The sequence below is a fragment of the Podarcis vaucheri genome (assembly GCF_965113315.1).
Source record: "Podarcis vaucheri genome assembly, chromosome: Z".
Lineage (NCBI taxonomy): Eukaryota > Metazoa > Chordata > Lepidosauria > Squamata > Lacertidae > Podarcis > Podarcis vaucheri.
Genome location: NC_138758.1, coordinates 49,356,069 through 49,374,164, shown reverse-complemented (window position 1 = coordinate 49,374,164; position 18,096 = coordinate 49,356,069). Strand labels below are relative to the sequence as shown.

The window sequence follows — 18,096 nt, the reverse complement described above, 5'->3', positions numbered from 1 at the left end:
AAAAAAATTAATGGTGTGGGGAGGCCACTCCACAAAACTTTGGCCCAATAGTAAGCGATGCCCTGGCATGGAGGCACCAGAGCAACCATCACCTTTTCTGCCAGCTGGGCATTCAGTTGATCTGCATACTCCTCGCTGCGCTCCGCTCGCTCTTTCTGGGCCTTGATTGCATTCTTCAGGGCGTCCTTGTCACGCTCAGTCTTCGTCTTCAGCTCTTTCAGCTGTTCCATGATATTTTCCACTTCTGCCTTGTGTTGAGCTGCAACACGCTCCAGATTCTGAAAGGAAGGCAATCAGGGTACGTGAAGAAATTAATTGCGGGTGAGGCAGCCAAAGACTAACTTTTCCTCCCTGCAAGAGCTGAGAGCAGAGCAAGGCAACATAGAGAAATGTCTCAGGCCAGTCTTATACTATCCAAAGACCTAGTAAAACTAGCTGTACACAGTCTTAGTTCTGCATCTTTTTCTCAGTTGGTATATAGAAGGAAGATGTGTTCTGTCACCCCTTTCTTCGCACTTATTCCTACCACCTAAAGTTTCTACTATAATCTCTAGCTGTCTGTCTATTTATTCTGGAGGATCTGGGGCAAACCACTGCTCTGGGGCAGGATGCTAGAACAGATGCAGAACCACTGTAGAACCCCAAGTTTCTGTACCCTTCTTTCCCTACTTCTGACCTAAATGATATTATAAAGGTAAAGGTACCCCTGCCCGTACGGGCCAGTTGTGACCGACTCTGGGGTTGTGCGCCCATCTCGCTTAAGAGGCCAGGGGCCAGCGCTGTCTGAAGACACTTCCGGGTCACGTGGCCAGCGTGACGAAGCTGCTCTGGCGAGCCTGTACCAGCGCAGCACACGGAAACGCCATTTACCTTCCTGCTATAAAGCGGTCCCTATTTATCTACTTGTACTTAGGGGTGCTTTCGAACTGCTAGGTGGGCAGGAGCTGGGACCGAATGACGGGAGCTCACCCCGCCGCGGGGATCCGAACCGCCGACCATGCGATCGGCAAGTCCTAGGCACTGAGGTTTTACCCACAGCGCCACCCACATCCCTTAAAATTATATTGTTATATATATTGTCATTCATGATATGTCTGTTTCTGTAATTTTATTATTCTATCCTATTTTTCTTGCTTCAGGACCTTTTAGCGGGAAGTGATCCACAAATTTAATAAACCTAAAGACCAAAGTGGCTCAAGAAACTACTACTGGATTCTTTAGCAGAAAAAACACCAGCTAAAAGTTTATAAGTAGGACAGGACAGGAAGCATCCATCAGCCTGGGAAGCACAAGTAAACTGAGTGAGACCAATGGTACATCTAGCTAAGTACTGTCCTACATAGAAATACGAAAGAACCACTGTTTAACTGGGCAGTTTTTTTATGAATTACTTCTAATATAAGAACTTATAAAAACAGCAGGCAGTAGGCACTATTTTAAGAGGCTCCCTTTTGTCTGAAACAACTTCCTCGTTCTGAGACCATCACTTTGAGAAAAAAGACAGGGCTTCCAGAGCCTGGGCAAAGCTCAACTCACATGAATAAATGAATTCCACGAGGGCACTGCAAAATCCAGGTTTTAGAATTTAATTATTGGGTGTGGTATGCATAGAGTCTGGGGAAACTGGGGTGCAAGTTGGGCCACAATGTGACTGTATTCATGGAACGTAGCAAACTGCTTCCATTCATCGAAAAGTTAACCATACCCCTGCTGGAATAAATGGCCCGTCCCCCTGTTTGCAGAATGCATAGAATTCTGTGTGTGACCCAATGCCATGCCCCCATCCCCTCATTCACTACAATCTATTCTGAACTAGGGCCTAGTCTAAACGTGCAGCAAAATGAGGTGGCTGAATTTTGTGATGGCAGAATAAACTGTACCACTTTGGACTGTGCCAGAGAGGTAGTGACACTTTTCTTTCGAATGCGCTCCTCTGTTAAAAGCCCTCTGCACATAGTAAGTGACCACATACCAGAGGAAAAACTCTGCACAGTCTTCCTCTTAGTGTACTAACTTAAAACCGCACAAACCATTCAAAGGAACATTAAAATAATAATTGTATTCCTCCACCCCCCAACCTGAGAAGTCCACTGTACCACTTCATCTGGCTGACTGTAGAGCACTAGGCACTGTTTGCTCAATATCACAAAGGTACTGTACCCGGATCTGGATCTGCAGGCGGTTATTCTCAGCTTCTTTGTTGCGCAGCTGTGCCTGCAGGTGGCCCCTCACGGCTTCCATGGATTTGGAGAGTTCAGATGCGGTCTTTGCTTGGTCCTAAAAGAAGGGAGCAGGGAGGGAAACAGGTCCATAAGATGATTTCTTCACCCTATTGCCCCCCAATTTCACTGGGAAGCCAGGTAGACATTTCCCAGCCAGATGGGCAGGGTAGAAATAAATCATCATCATCATCTCACAGCATAAAATGCCTCTGGAAAAAAACTTACCTTTTCCGTCTGTATCTGAACCATTAGATCATCAACTTCTTTTTCTTTCTCTTGCAGTTTTTTTACCAGTTGCTGCAAAACAGAGAGCCCACAGTGGTTGACGATAGTAATTATTTGTCAAGTGTTCAAAATTTCCTTGGTGATGTGCAACAACTGCAACAACCAAGCAACCCCAACTTCAATCTTGTATTTAAGTACTAGCCTGGTAGGCGAGAAGGAACCCCATGTAGGCCACGGAGTGGGCCGGTGGTGGAGTCCCAGAGGGCTTCTTCCTCCCCTGTGCCCAGCACAGAAATGAAGCAGGCTGCTGGAGGGATGGAACACTCCACCCCCGCCCCCGGAAAAGCAGGCTAGTATTATTAATTTTCTTTTGCGGGCAAGTAACTGTTTTGCACTTGTTTACAAAGCTGCCCTTACTGCTGGCTTATAATCTAACAGACGCAACAGCAAAGTAAAGGAAGAAACAGGAAAGTGAGCAAACTGAGGCTCCATTTCTAAACGTTGATGTAACCCAACCCAACGAGCCTATGATGAAGGGTGGATAACTAATTGAAATACGTAAAGGTAACTTGCAACTAACACATGCTTGACTTGTGTGCAAATATAAATAAATAAAAATTTATAGAAAGGGTGCAGAACTTCGGGTGGCCGGGAGGTGGGGGGAATTTCACAATCCCACCTGCCATTGAACCCAATGCATTTTCCCTATACATGATTTTTGCTTTACCCTGGAACATAACCCCCATGTAAGCTGAGAATCACCTGTAACAAAAATAATAAAAAGCTTCATGAGGCAGAAGAACTGAACAAAGATTCATTTCCCTCTGGGGACTGTTTACAAGAGATGTATGTTAATTGATGAACTGGTCCTCAATTGTCCTTATAACAGCCCCAGGTGGATTATTTCCCCCATTTTACAGATCAAGGAACTGAGGCAAGTGCCATTTCTTCATTAGAAAACTAATGCTCCAGTTGCACCTCCAGGGCAACCTGGTTTTCCTGCTTCAGGCCCAGCACTTTGTCCGCAGGCAAGAACCCAGCATTTTGTTTCAAAAACATAATCTTAAGTTCCTTCAATATATAGGCAAGAAACACAGAGAGCGAATTTCTGGCAAATATTTACCGCTTTTTCAGCATCAGCTTCAGTAAGCCTCTTCATTAGTTGCGCCTGCTGCTCAGCCAACTTCTGAGAGTCTTTCTGCAGAAAGTGTTAAAGAGAGAGAGGAAGAAACCAAAAAGGATGGTTTTTTTAAAAAAATAATCCAACCCTTTTCCTACAGGGCTGGCTTTTGCAGAGCAATGATGGTGTTGCTTCTGAAAGGGGTCTGTGTGTCACTGACTTCTGCACCAAAAAGAAAACTACGGTATATCGTAATGATATAAAATGATAGTAATGAGAATATATGTAAATAAAAGACCACAAAGTTAAGATAACATAATGTAAGCAGTAGTATTGTATGTACAAAAAGCCAGAAAGAGGAAGTTGAGGGAAGTCGGGGGTGGGGGGGAAATGGGTTGCTTGAATTTTGTTTTTATATGATTTATGTGACTATGATAAATTTAAATTGTAAAACCTAATAAAAAATTTTAAAGAAAGAAAAGAAAAGGAAAAGAAAACTATCGCTTTGTGCCCCTTTCCCTAATGCTAGCAAACCTAATGGTATGAAACACTACAGTGGTGTACAAAATAAGCAAAATTGCGTCTGTGTGTTATTACTACAGTATACAGGAGACTAATAGGCAGCCCTTTTGATTAAAGAGCTTCCAAGATTATTCTAAAGCAATCAGAAATGAAAACAGCAAATTAAAGAAATGAAATGAAAACAGCAAATTAAAGAAATACAATTCAACACCACACACAATCATAAAATCTTCTTTGAAAGTTGGGAAAGGGTAATTTAGTCTTAAGGGCACCATGGAAAAATTGAGGTGGCCATTCCTAGGGGGAGAGTATAGAAAGCAGGAAGTACTGTATTAACTGTAACCCAGAGATAGCCAAGACGGTGCCCTCTAGTAGCTGTCAAACTAGAGTGGCCCATATTCAGGCACAACAGGAATTGGAGTCCAGAAAAATGGGGGAAGCACCATGTTGGCTACCCCTGCTGTAACCATTTCTCTTGCCAATTGCACATTTAAGTTTAGGTGGCATCTGGTGCCACATGTTGAATCCCAAAAGACTTGCCATTTGTGTTTTCGAACAGCTACTACCTCAAAAATGTGCACACGCAAGTTCACGAAAGCTGCGCGCAGGAAAGGAAAAGCCTTGTGCTCTGCATTCCTTTCCCTTGCTGTTTAACCATAAGGTCACCCGTCATCACCATGCTCCCTACCAAAAATATCCCAGCTTCAGATTTGTGCTTTTTGCAAACATAAAACAAGCGATCCAAGACACTTCAAGCTGACTGTGAGAATGATCAGCACTGCAATCTGCCTAGATATTTTGATCAGAAAATTTGTGTTTTCTTGGACCAGTTTAGGATTCTCTGGTGTAACATACCAGATAGTCAAACGCAATCATAACGCAGAAAATGTAATCCAAATCCTTCCGTCACACGGAAGGGCTGCTCTACACCTTGTGTATATGCACTGCATCAAAATGGGGTCACAAAATCTGATGACTCAGGGTGGGGATAGGGAACCCACAATTCTCCACATGATGCTGGACCACAATGGCCACCAAACCCTGACCACTGGCCACGACAGCTAGGGCTAGAAAGAGCTGGTTCAACAGCGATTTCCGGTGTCTGTGCAGACGTGATTTCCGGTGCCATGCAGGGACTCGCCAAATGGGCGGCTCGGTTCAGGGGCAGCTCGTGGGCTGGTTAAGCAACCACAGTGGGCCGCTTGTGGTTGCAGACCCCTGATCTAGATTCTAGAGGCACCACAATAGCTACCCCTGAGGGAGACGAGTCAGATGTACCAGTAGGCCTACTCAGTAGAAGACAGCTTCCTAAAGATGCACTTCCTTTTGCATAAGCAGATTTTGAGAACCAGAGAGGAATTTACCCTGTCTGTGCAAAACTACTAGCAGGCATATTTGCTATGCACAGTTCTTTAGGTCGAGTCCAAAGAAAAATAGGAATCAGTACCAAAGAGCAGGTGTTTCAGTACTCACTCACCTCTCGACCATGTTGCTCTCTAAGCAGGTCTCGGAGCGTACGGTTGGTTTCCTCAAAAGTACCTAACTTCTGCAACAGCAGTTCTTTTTGTCTAGTAAGTGTGTTGATGTCCGAGACAGTCATGTTCTTCTCCTGGGGGGAGGAAGGGGGAAAAAACCAAAGCCAAGGCTATCAGATTTGCTATCCAGCAGTACAGCTTCCAAATCTTTATTCAACAAGGCTTTGCCAGCTACATGTGTAAACAGCTTCAGGGCAAGTTTTGGATGGCAGAAAGATCCACTATTTCTGCTATTCAAGTACTTAAAAATAAAGTTGTTGCACAGTGCTTTACATTTGCCACCTCACCTACTGTGAAATCTACGATTAGCAGAGCAAAGCTGCAGATATTAACTGATCAATTCATAACTTGATTAAAGATGTAGGATTGAATAAAGAGATGCCACTGTTTAATTAGGAAGCCAAGTCTGTACTTGGAAATTATTATTTTTTAGTACACACAGTTATTGAGAACTGTGGGTGTAGAGCAAGCGCCAAGACATTTCGCTCCAACTTATCCCAATTTCACCTACAAAAGTTGACTCTTACACCGGAAACTAAACAGTGTCCTCTGCTGTCAATGAAATCAGCAGGGCAGTTTCCTAGAAGGAATTAGCACCCATATTAATATGGATCTTGAGAACCAGAAGAGATACTGAAGTGCTGCAGTCCACTGTTACATCCATGCAAGGAGCACAATTTAGCTTGGCCAGGTTTTAACTCAAACCATGCTTGCCACAAGTTTTTCCACAAACTGTGCCCATCTACCCATCAGCTGGCATCGCTTGTGACATCAGCTAATAGGCAGGAGGACAAAGTTTAATCTTCTGTTGCTGCTGTAATGGGAACAGGATCACACAGCCTAAGCAGCAGGATCAAAGGTGGGAGCTTGAGACTGGGTACTTGAAAGGCTTTTGCAAATCTCACCTTTCTTCCCTTCTAAGTTCCTAGTTCCAAGCAAAGTCAGAGCAATGGAGAAGTTCCCTCCTTTGCTTGCAAGACTTGCCTCTCTCAGTCCCTTCCTGATAAGGATCTGGCCCCGGAAGCTAAAGAGGTCGCCCCCCCCCTCACACACACATTATGTAGGAAGCATGGTGCCTTCATTTGTGAGGGTCTGGTTTGTACACACATAAGAACAAGGTGGAAGGATGGATGAGAAGAGGAGAAATCATATGCTTGGGGCTCCCCCTTCCTCAAATAAAAAAACTACACTGTAAAGACCAGCACAGCAGGTAAAGGGCTGGGACTGAACCCCCCTCCTTGATGTGTATCTATTTGCAGTTGTTTAATAAAACAGGGAAGGGAGCAGATGATTCAAAACTTATTGAATTGAATCCACAGGTGCCTTCAGAAATCAGATGTCCTTCCTTCAGCTGAAGCAGTTCAGAACCAGCAGTGGCATTTGAAAACAAAAAGAGGAGATGAAGCAATTTTTGCCAACTCTCTAGGGCTGGGTGATGTTAGGTTTCCAACACCCAAACAACTCTACTTGGTAATAAACTGCAATGTTGAAAGAAGCTATACTGGCCCCAGCCGGTGAGACGCTGGACGAAACTGCAGCAGCTCTCACCGCGGCAGCTGAGGCGCTTTGGACTCCAGCACCTCACAGGATGAGGTTAATGCAACTGGCCCCAGCCTGCTGATCAGCTGGAGGGTGGAAAGGCTCCTGCCCGCAGTGGGCTGTGCAAGCTCCAACAGGGAGCAACAGGAACCTTGAGGGGTCCTTTGTAAAGCTCCCTCAGGCACGCTGCCTCTTTGTGGGATGGTTGTTCACCCTGAGAAGAAAGACACAGCTCACCCTTCTGGGCTAAATCCACAAGGCGGGGCGGGGGAGAGTCTAATGGAGCTGGGGACAAGTCTAACAGGCAAGTGGGAGCTCCTTTCAACATCTCCGTTAACGGGAACACAGCCATGCACCCGAGTGGAGAACTGTGATGGAGCCCGCACCTCCCCATCTGAACAGCCGCGATCATGCTCCTACTCACGTGCAAGCAGGAGCCGAAATGAGGCTCTCATAGCTGGAGAGCACATAACAGAGCCCCCACCAGTCCTGGCTTGTGTGAGCCGGTGACAGGTCAGGGGCTCCGTAAAACGGATTGGCTGAGGCGAGGGCAGAGGCGCACGCTTCAGCCAAGCAGTTTAAGGAAGCAAAGGGAGGAACAAGCTATATCATGCCTCGCTGATGCAGCTTGTTTCTCCCTCTGCCGGTGAGAGGAAGAGACCACGATGACAGTTTCACCTGATGGTATATCACTGGTGAAACAGCCTCCGCTTTGGAGTCCCTCTGCCTCCAACGCCCAGCCGCAGTTTGTTTCCCCCTCAGCATGCTGGGTGCTGGTAGCAGAGGAGGCATCGGTTTCATCCACGTGGTCTCCCTCTCATACCAGCCCTGAGCAATATATCAATATGTCACCCAGGCCTACAACTCTCCCTTCGGTTTCCCCTGCCAGGTCCTGTATTGTTCAGGAGGGTCCACCCAGTGCTCTGGATAGGATTTCTGGAGTGGGAGTGGCTGCATCAGGAGAAAAAGAGAACCAAGACACAAGGGATGCCCTGTCTCATGAGCAGAACTGTTTTCCGGGGGCTCCAACCTCCCCCTGCACTCTGAAGTGGTGCACAATGTCGTGTTACCACCTCATCTTCCTTTTACATCTAGACAAGCTTAAGCAACACCACCCGGGAACAGCCAGGGGAGCAGGCTGCCGCACTTTTGCTCTTTTCCCAATCAAGAGACCAAGGCAAGCCACCAGACTCCCCACTGAAACCGCCTGCTCCTCCTTGGGGATGCTCCCAACCACCACCTTTTGAAAAGCTGCTTCTATGCACTACTCTGGACTGGCACATACAGATTTTAGTTTGCAGATAGCGTCCTTCAGGGCCTTAATCTGTTTGGCGGCAGCTGCTCCATCCAGCTCAGCCTCCACTAGCTTAGACATCAAGCATTCTTTCTCGTGCATCAAGTGCCGCTTCTGAAGTCTGGAAAGGAATAATGTGTTAATCTTCAAATATTATTATTATTTATTCATTTTTTAACCTAAATTTTATTAAATCCCCTATGCCTTGTAAAAAAAAGGCTAGAAAAGACACTAGGCTGGAGATTGCGCCCCTGATGTGCCAGTTTTAAACGTATAAGGAATCTTGAAACAATTATAAGGAGGTAAACAGGTAAAGGTAAAGGTCCCCTGACAAGTCCAGTCGCGAACGACTCTGGGGTTGCTGCGCTCATCTCACTTTACTGGCCAAGGGAGCCGACATTTGTCCGCAGACAGTTTTTCCGCAGACAGTTTTTCCGGGTCATATGGCCAGCATAACTAAGCCGCATCTGGCAAACCAGAGCAGTGCACAGAAACACTGTTTACCTTCCTGCCGGAGCGGTACCTATTTAACTACTTGCACTTTGACGTGCTTTTGAACTGCTAGGTTGGCAGGAGCTGGGACTGAGCAACGGGAGCTCACCCCGTTGAAGAGATTCGAACCGCCGACCTTCTGATCAGCAAGCCCTAGGCTCTGTGATTTAGACCACAGTGCCACCCGCATCCCAAGGAGGTACTTAAAGTCATAGAATTCCTTGCCTCTCACCATGAAGAAGCACAGCCTATCAACTCAGGATTCTGCCACATGTTTAGACTGAACCTGAACAACATAATTACAACAACAGCAGAAGGCATAGGTCACACCACATCCCCCAAATGCTCTTAGCTGCCCAGGAGCTGCAGTCTATCATGAGAAGTCTGACCCTCTACTGACAGTTCTGCTGGTGCTTATGAGCACTTGTCTGGGACAAATGGGGGCATTTCCCCTGGTTTGACACAGGCCCCACAGTAGAGGTGGAGGAGTAACAATGCATAAATTACGGTTGCCATTTTCAGCGGCTTCCACCCAGACTGCTGAATCTTGGCTATGTCAGGGATATTTGGTTGCAATGGTTCAGATCAGTTATTCCAAGAAAGCCCTGCTACGCTGAAGCAGACAGAGGCTGCTCCCAACGAAAGAGGCCAAGTGTAAAAATCATAACCCTGCTTCAAAAGAGAGAATAAGAACCCACTCCTGCATGACCACAACCACCTGTAAATTGTAAAGGGCCATGGGCTTTGCCCACAGCTGCTCTCCCAAACCCAGTGATATACAGAGATAGGAAGGGTCAAAAGCTTAATTACATGCTAAGGTCTTTCTCCTCCTTCATACGTTCAATATTGCGCCGGAGAACAGTGTTCTCATGCTCTGTCTCCACCAGTTCCTGCGTGACCTCGTCCAGCTCTTCCTTTTGCTCTTCAAGGAGACGCTTAGCCACACATCGCCCATCATCCCGCTTTGGCATTTTGATCTGAGGACAGATCTGAGGACACATCTAACAAATTCAACAGAGAGAGAGAGAAAAAAATTTCACCCACAATATATCAGAAAATAAAAACACTTTGGCCAACAAATTTAGCAAGATTTTAGTAAAAGAGGAAATATCACAATTCTGCCCATTCATCCAGCCCATTCAAAGTGGAACAAATTCTGCTTTGCCCAACAGGAAGGAGGGCTCTAATAATGCAGAAAGTGAGAACTGGTCACCTGAACGGAACCCCTGAACTTGGAGCTGTTCCATTGTTACAACGTACCGTAGCGTCTAGACTAAATGCCCCCAGGTCTTAATTCTTACAGGGCTGAAATTTGGAGGATGTCAACTGAACAGGGAAACACACGTTATACCAATTTACATGGTAGCCATTACTGAACATGAAGAGCAAGTCAATAATCCTCTTAATAAAGGTAAAGGGACCCCTGACCATTAGGTCCAGTCGTGGCCAACTCTGGGGTTGTGGTGCTCATCTCGCTTTATTGGCCGAGGGAGCCGGCGTTCAGCTTCCGGGTCATGTGGCCAGCATGACTAAGCCGCTTCTGGCGAACCAGAGTAGTGCATGGAAACGCTGTTTACCTTCCCGCCGGAGTGGTACCTATTTATCTACTTGCACTTTGATGTGCTTTCAAACTGCTAGGTTGGCAGGAGCAGGGACCGAGCAACAGGAGCTCACCCCATCGCGGGGATTCGAACCACTAACCTTCTGATCGGCAAGTCCTAGGCTCTGTGGTTTAACTCACAGTGCCACCCACATCCCAATCCTATTAATAGAAGCCTGCTAATTTTGCTACAGCTGTTTCGTTCTGCTAGCTTTGGAAAACTTGTCATCAGGCACCTTTTCTTGTTCTCTGTTGTCTTTTTTAAACAGGGTAAAAAAAAAAGGCAGAAAAGGTGGGGTGGGGAACCTGAGACCCTCCAGATGCCCAACTCACATTGCTCTCAGCCAGAATGGCCAGTGGTTAAGGATAATGGGATTGGAATCCAGCAACATAAGGAGTCCCAAAGGTTCCCTGTTTCCTCTCTTTCCTCTTCAGACTCAGGTTTCAACAATGAAATTGGCTGGCAGAAGGATGGGGCAAAAATCTTCACACAATTCACCCTGACACCACAAAATGTTTTACAAGGGGGCTGTGCCACATCATTTTCTACAAAATTCCAAACGTGAATTCTAAACATGTTGGAAGAAGAAGAAATATCAACTCAACTCTGACCGCCTCACCTCATTTTTCAAGGTGCCCACCACGTTCATTAAGCTCCCTATCTTCTTCTCGTACTTGTCCATTTTGCAGTGAATGGCGTCCTCCTCGTCTGTTGAAAGATCACTCAAGCGGAGCACTGACAGTAACTTATCTGAATCTGGAGGAGTTATTTCCAGGCGATGGGTTGGTCCCTGATTGAGGAGGATGGGACAGAGGCTGTTATTTTGCTTCTTACACCTTTCCTCTCATGAGAGGATTTTTTTAAAAAAAACAACCCAACAACAACAAACTATTCTTAAAAACCTGTTTTTAAAAATCAGCACCAACACAGTGTTCTCGAAGCTACCAGCATGAGTCTGACCAAACTGCGGGAGGCAGTGGAAGACAGGAGTGCCTGGCGTGCTCTGGTCCAGGGGGTCACGAAGAGTCGGACACGACTAAACAACAACAACAACCAACACTTTGAATTGTGCTCTGAAACGCACTGGGAGCCAATGAAGATCCTTTAGGGCCGATGTTATATGGTCCCAGTGGCCGCTCCCATTCACCAGTCTAGATGCCACATTTTGGATTAGTTGTAGTTTCCAAGTCACCTTCAAAGGTAGAGCACATGGCAGTAGTCCACGCAGGAGTCAACCAGAGCATGTACCACTCTGGTGAGACAGTCGGCGGGCAGGTTGGGTCTCAGCCTACGTACCAGATGGAGCTGGTAGACAGCTGCCCTGGACACAGAACTGACCTGTGCCTCCACTGACAGCTGTGAGTCCAACATGACTCCCAGATTGTACACCTGGTCCTTCAGGGGCACAGTTAACCCATTCAGGACCAGGGAGTCCTCCACACCCACCCTCCCCCTGTCCTCCAAAACAGTAGTTCTGTCTAACCGTGCTCTAACCGTCTCAGCGATTGCCTCATTGCCCTCAGCTCTGGGGAAAACCATGGGACTGTCCAGGACCCATGCAATTGGGAGAGGACACTTCAGAGCCAGACAGTCGACAGCCCTGGTGAACTCCACATTCCAGCAGACCACCAGGGAATCAGCTGAAAGGCCATCAACATGGGATAAAACATCCCCTACCACTCCCTGGAAACCCTTTGGATCCATTACATGGAAGAGCTGGACCATTCGAATGAGCCCCATCTCCCTAAAGAGGGGGTCGCAGAGAAGTCTATCATTTTCATTTTACAGTAAGAACACTGAATGATGATCCAAATACACATTTAATTTTGACATCCCCCTGCCTTTCCACGGTTCACTTCATGATTTTCTTTTCCACTACATATTCTAATTAATCCCTATCTTTTCATTTTCTCATTTTCTATATCTCAATAGTTATTACTGCTGAATTTACTTGGTTACTGCTAACTTTTTAATCTCAGTTAAGTAGTTTTCTTGCACCCAGGGCAAGCAGGGTGCAAGGGGAGCAGATGGAGCACAGAAGCTCCATGCCTGAACCAGAGTCTTGAAGATTATGGTGGCTGTCACAAACCTTCATCTCCTTTACACTTCGTAAGGGAAAGGGAATGCCCCATCACAATGCAAGAATATTTTCATACCAAAGCATTTGCATTGAAGATTCACCCTCCTGTCCCAAAATACAGACCTAGACCCCCCCAAATTGTCAAACAATTCCATTGTCTTTTCATGATCCTCAAACCCATGTACCAAAATAAATGGATCTTATTCGTAGCCATTAATGCTCCCTGTGGCCGTATACCACAGGAAGTTATAACCCATTGATTTATTTTAATTAGTTTTTTGTTCTATATATTAAAAACAAGAACAACACTTTCATAAAAGCAAACGTCTCTTTTAAGAACCCAAGGCTCATTCCCAAGCTCTTCCTGGGGGAAATCCTGGGGGTGGGTACATTCAGCTCCCGAGCATGGGAAGCCAGAGACTCAACTAGGTGTCGGGCAAAAACATTCCTCTATAATCAGGCCTTTGGCTGATTAAACCATCTATGGCCTTTTAAACAGGGCAACAATGGGAAGAGTTATTGTTTTCATTTCTTATGTTATGTATTTTTTTGTTTTTATACGGCAAACCGCCCTGTGATCCTTGGATGGAGGGCAGTATAAAATTTTTAATAAATAATAACTGTTGGCAAGGTGGCCAACATGAAAAGCTGCCTTATACAGAGACAGACAGTTAACTAGTCCACCTAGCTCAGAACTGCCCAACATGCTCTATGTTTTCAACCAGTGTGCCATGGCACCCTGGAATGCCTTGAATGATGGTCAGGGGTGCCGCAGGCAACACTGGCCTCTGTCCCTCTTTCCTTCCCTACCTTTTCTGATGCCCAAAGACTTGCACAACTGTTTGCTGCAATGTTCTTGGCTACAATCTCCACAAGTGAATGGTGCTCCTGGGGCTGGCCAGAGGGTGCTGGTTGCCAGGAGCTGAGGCGGTCTCGGAGTAAACAAGTTAGCGGACAAGGGAGCCCAGCAAGCCAGTCCACCGGCCCTTGATGCTGGGAATGCCACTGCTGTCTTCCAAGGTAAGGTGCTGGCCTCATGTTCACCTTGGGCCAGTCTCCAAGGGGCAAGGGGTGACATAACTGGAATTCTGAGGCTCTGAGCGTCTTTCCCCACAGGGGAGCCGCAGGAAGAATGTAGTTGGTCAAGAGAGCCATGAACTCAAAAAGGTTGAAAACCTCTGCTCTATACGATTTCAGCCAGGAAAGCTTCAGCCCACCTGGGACCTTCCGCACACAAAGCATGTGCTCTATGTGCTCTATGACCGAGCATCAATTTCTTCACAGTTCAGCTTCTGAAAAGGCCTGTTATTAGGCTGCAAAAGAAACAGCAGCTGTCCTACCTCCCACTTGTATGATGACTCTCGGCAAGATGTTTTGCCTGGGGGCATCCAGGGGACTTTGGTTTTTACTCGAACACTGCGGCGCACATTCACGGTATCCCCTTTCATTTTCTGCTTGTGCTTTTGCTGTGAGGATGGGGGAGCAGAGAGGGGGAAAGGGAGAGAGAGAGAGAGAGAAGTACTGTTTTAGTTGCCCGAAACACTTGCTGAGATTACTTCCACCCCTAAAATTTGTGCAACGAAACTGGAAGCCCCCAACAAAACTATTCCAACAAACTGTACCACGAAAACGGCTTCACATTCTACATCACAGTGCAGTCTCAGTAACCATGCTCAGGAAAAAGAAATATAGGTACCGCATAGCGAGGAGTATGGTACCCCTGAAAGCAGCTTTATTCTTTGTCAGTCAGGATCATTATGACATCATCATGTCTCTTAGTCTCTTATGATGCAAGGTGGGCCTTAGTTACCCTGGGAAGATTAGATCTAGTGTATGGTAGGAAAGATTTAGGTCACAGCTGCAGCAAAGTACTGATTGTGAATTGGAAACACATGATTCTGCATCTGATCCCCGGGCCACCTACTACAGGACTTACCAGGAACCTGAAGAATGGGTAGGCTGTGATACATCATTGAAAGTGACCTTTACTGCTGAAAGGCCTCGGGCCAAAACACATGTATGTAGACAACAGAATCGCAGACAAGACACCAACTCTTAGAAAGACAACAGAAGGTGTTTCACATGACTAGATGAAATTACAATTCTCCTGTGGCCCACAATATTTGCATGTGTTAAGAAAGAGTCAACAAGGTGCTTTGGGCATGAGAATGTGCTAAAATTGAAAGGGCATTAAACTCAACTCAACTGCACCCATTTTGGCAGCTCTGTTAATTAAAGCCCACAACATACACACATTTAACTTGTGCATGTTCAACTTTACACACATGGGGGCTGAAATAAATTAAATTTAAAAGGGGCAGAAAGTAGGTGGGGTTCCAGGAAAAATGACTTTGGTAATCCCACCCATCATTGAACCTAATGGGTTTTTGACTATACACAATTTTGACTTTAGGTGTGATCCCCAGAATGTAACCCCTCACCTAAGTTGTGGGCTTACTGATTTTGATTAATTAGCTGCTGGTTTGCTCTTTAGCTGTGGGGTGTAACGTTTTTAAGGAATTATACAATTTTCATTCTCCATGGGAAATGCATAGGTTCCACCGTTTCTGCTGGTTTGGAGTACCCAAGTTGCCAGACAGTGGATGGTTTACAGGGCATGAGTTCATTGCACCCACTATTCCTCTCCCCACAAGCACTAGGGAGAAACAAATCAATAGCTCGGCGTTAGCTGAACCAGCTTTCTTGATTTGTTTTGCTCTCCATAAATCTTGATGGATAAAGCCGAGGTTTGTTCTTAGCTTACTGACATGTCATTTGAGCAAAGCAAACCACCATCCCTGGTAAGGAACACAGTTTGCTTTTTTCATGCACTAGGTAAAGGTAAAGGATCCCTGGACGGTTAAGTCCAGTCAAAGGCAACTATGGGGTGTAGCGCTCGACTCGCTTTTCAGGCCAAGGGAGCCAGAGTTTGTCCGCAAACAGATTTCTGAGTCAAGTGGCCAGCATGACTAAACCGCTGCTGGTGCACCAAGGACTATGCACTAGCAAAGAGGAGCAAACCAAACCAAATTAGGTTTACCATGAAATGTAAACTGGATAAATATGTTAATTTCAGCACAGTTTGGAAAAAATCCCCTTCCTGCCATGACATTTGCCATCCTATCCCCCCCTATTATTTCCTTAATTAATGTGTAAGACTTCAAATAGAAATTTGTATTAATGGGAGGAAGTGGTATTGATTTTGAAGGAAGCACTAAACAAAAACAGTCTTTCAGCAGGAAGATATGGCACCCATGAACACAAGCCAGAGCAGTAAAAAAAAAAAAAGCAAATTTTCTACATCTACACATTGTGACAAGAGCTGCAAAGTAAAGCAAACAAACCATTTGGGCCTGCTCTTCTTTTGCAAGGTAGGAAGAGGGCTGGGTTTTCACTGGTGCTTCTGGGGGCTGGGGCCTTCATGAGAGAGCCCCTACAAACACCCAGCTGCACACTCATACCTGGGATTTTGCAGGTGGTGGTGTTTTCTGACCCTTTTTAATATGGACATGGACAGGGGTATTTTCATCCACATGGACGTGCAAAGGGGGAGTTGTGGAGCGGCTCTTCATGGTTCTTCTCCGATAACTGGGAAAGGGCATTCAATACAATGGAAAAGGACCTGTGAATAAGTAGACTGGAAATAACAACTGTTCCTTGGACCCAAGTTTTTTTTAATTAAAAAAAAAACCAGGACGTGTAGCTCTGTTGGGTAGGAACATGCAACTACTTTGAAGCCCACTTGATCACATAGCCATCTGGCCAACGTACAAAGGGATTTAAAACAAGTTTAAAGGGAGTCTGGAAACTGTGGCTTTTTAAAAAAAACATGTTGTTCATAGTTAGTGTGTCACTTAACTGTGATTGTTTAAATATGGTTTGTTTTAACAAGTCACCTCCATGGTTTGAAGCTGACTTATTCTGAACAAGCCATAGTTTAAATTCTCCACAGTTTGTTAGTTTAGATGACAAATCAAGCTGCAGAAGCTTCCAAATTCCTAGACCAGAAGGCAGGGGAGCATGCAAGTCTCAGGCTCACTGCTGTTTATTCTCATCATGCAAAAGCAGCTGTGGGGAACCTCTATCCCTTCAAATGTTGCTGAACTATAACTCCTATCATCCCTGGCCATTTTTACTGGGGCTGGTGGGAGTTGTAATTCAGCAATGTCTGGAGGACCGAAAGTTCCCACCCCATGCTAAGGTTTAACAGGTGAACTGCATTGCCTCCAAACAAGATCACTGTCTCCAAAGAGCATCTTATGATCTTGTGCAGTGTGTCCAAGAGATTTTGAGAATATGCTAATCAAGCAACTGTGCATGCTCCAGCTCACCTTGATTTCATTTTTTTAAAAACTACTCAATGAAATACTCTGGAACACAGAAGCTAAACTAAATACCCCTTATTTTTCTAGGATTAATCTAAAACATTGTATTTCAACTATGAGTAGAATGCCTGGAATAGAAACTCTGTATATAAAACTCTTTACATCTTAAACTATGTTTGTACCTTACCTCAGTACATACCTTCACAAAATGTAAACGCCATTCCCTGCCTCCATTTAATGACCGCTAGAGCATTTTGCTAACTTCCCTAGTGACCATCTATGAATACATATAGCCTAGCATACATTCCGTTCTTGCTGCCCTCATCATGTGGAGACAACCCTCTCTTAAAAGTTTGCACTATGGCTAACTTATGCTACGTGGTACAATTACATACAGTTAGCAGGAGAGTGTCAGATTCTGGTGATGCGTTATTTTGAGTTGTGACAATTACTCCACTCCTGAAAGAAGGGGAAAACCTAGAAAATAAAATGAAGCCACTAATTTAAAACAGCAAGTGTTCTTGTTTCCAGTACACAGCTACAGCAGTGAATCCAGAACCAACTGACTGAATATTCATACTGTTATCTACATAACTCTGTGCTTCTTGCAAACTACCCATTTATTAGCCTCAAGCCCAGATAGTTATATTTAGGCTATTAGCACAGTCTGCTGTAGGTACCAAGGACTAATGTATGTTTACCCCCCAAAGGGCCTCTAGATGTTGCTGGACTACAACTCCCAGTCACTAACCATTGCCCATGCTGTCCAATGCTGAAAAGCTGGGAGTCCACAGCTTCCCCATCTCTTGAGAACTAACTCATGTACCATTGTCAATCTGCTGGCCTATAGATGTTTTGGACTACAATTCCATCAGCCTCATCGAACATGTGTGTGCCCTTCCAGGTACGGTTGGACTATAATTCCCGTCAGACACAATATGCAAGGCCAATGGTTAGTGAAGATAGGGCTTGGAAGTCCCACAGCAGCTGAAGCGGTGTTTCCCACACTCTTTGCCCTCCCTCCAATGGATGACTTAGAAATTGCAGGTGGTCTTGGCAGACCACTTATATGATTTATCTGATCGCTGCAGCAATTGAAACCCACTTTGGGAGCGTTGCTCGGGGTGGGAGTGAGGACAAG

The 18,096-nt window shown here is 45.5% G+C and overlaps 1 protein-coding gene and 1 long non-coding RNA gene across 4 annotated transcripts in view; one reads left to right on the top strand and one right to left on the bottom strand.

The window, feature by feature from the left end:
* The window catches only part of ODF2 (outer dense fiber of sperm tails 2), a 30,964-nt gene extending 14,752 nt beyond the window's left edge, over positions 1-16,212 (bottom strand). The window contains exons 1-10 of one of the 3 annotated variants that reach the window (XM_082208877.1): positions 16,092-16,212; positions 13,971-14,096; positions 11,170-11,340; positions 9,760-9,950; positions 8,449-8,578; positions 5,567-5,698; positions 3,571-3,645; positions 2,448-2,519; positions 2,161-2,277; positions 93-278 (exon numbers count right to left, since the gene is read on the bottom strand). In XM_082208877.1, coding sequence (XP_082065003.1) covers positions 93-278; positions 2,161-2,277; positions 2,448-2,519; positions 3,571-3,645; positions 5,567-5,698; positions 8,449-8,578; positions 9,760-9,950; positions 11,170-11,340; positions 13,971-14,096; positions 16,092-16,202 — 1,311 coding nt within the window. In that variant the 5' untranslated portion in view covers positions 16,203-16,212. Of the gene's footprint in view, positions 1-92; positions 279-2,160; positions 2,278-2,447; positions 2,520-3,570; positions 3,646-5,566; positions 5,699-8,448; positions 8,579-9,759; positions 9,951-11,169; positions 11,341-13,970; positions 14,097-14,252; positions 14,437-16,091 lie in introns of those variants that run through there. The other 2 variants (XM_082208879.1, XM_082208878.1) reach the window with 2 other exon arrangements.
* The window catches only part of LOC309524438, a 25,480-nt gene continuing 21,956 nt past the window's right edge, over positions 14,573-18,096 (top strand). Inside the window, exon 1 of the long non-coding RNA XR_014215925.1 lies at positions 14,573-16,001. This is a non-coding gene — a long non-coding RNA (uncharacterized lncRNA). The remainder of the gene's footprint in view (positions 16,002-18,096) is intronic.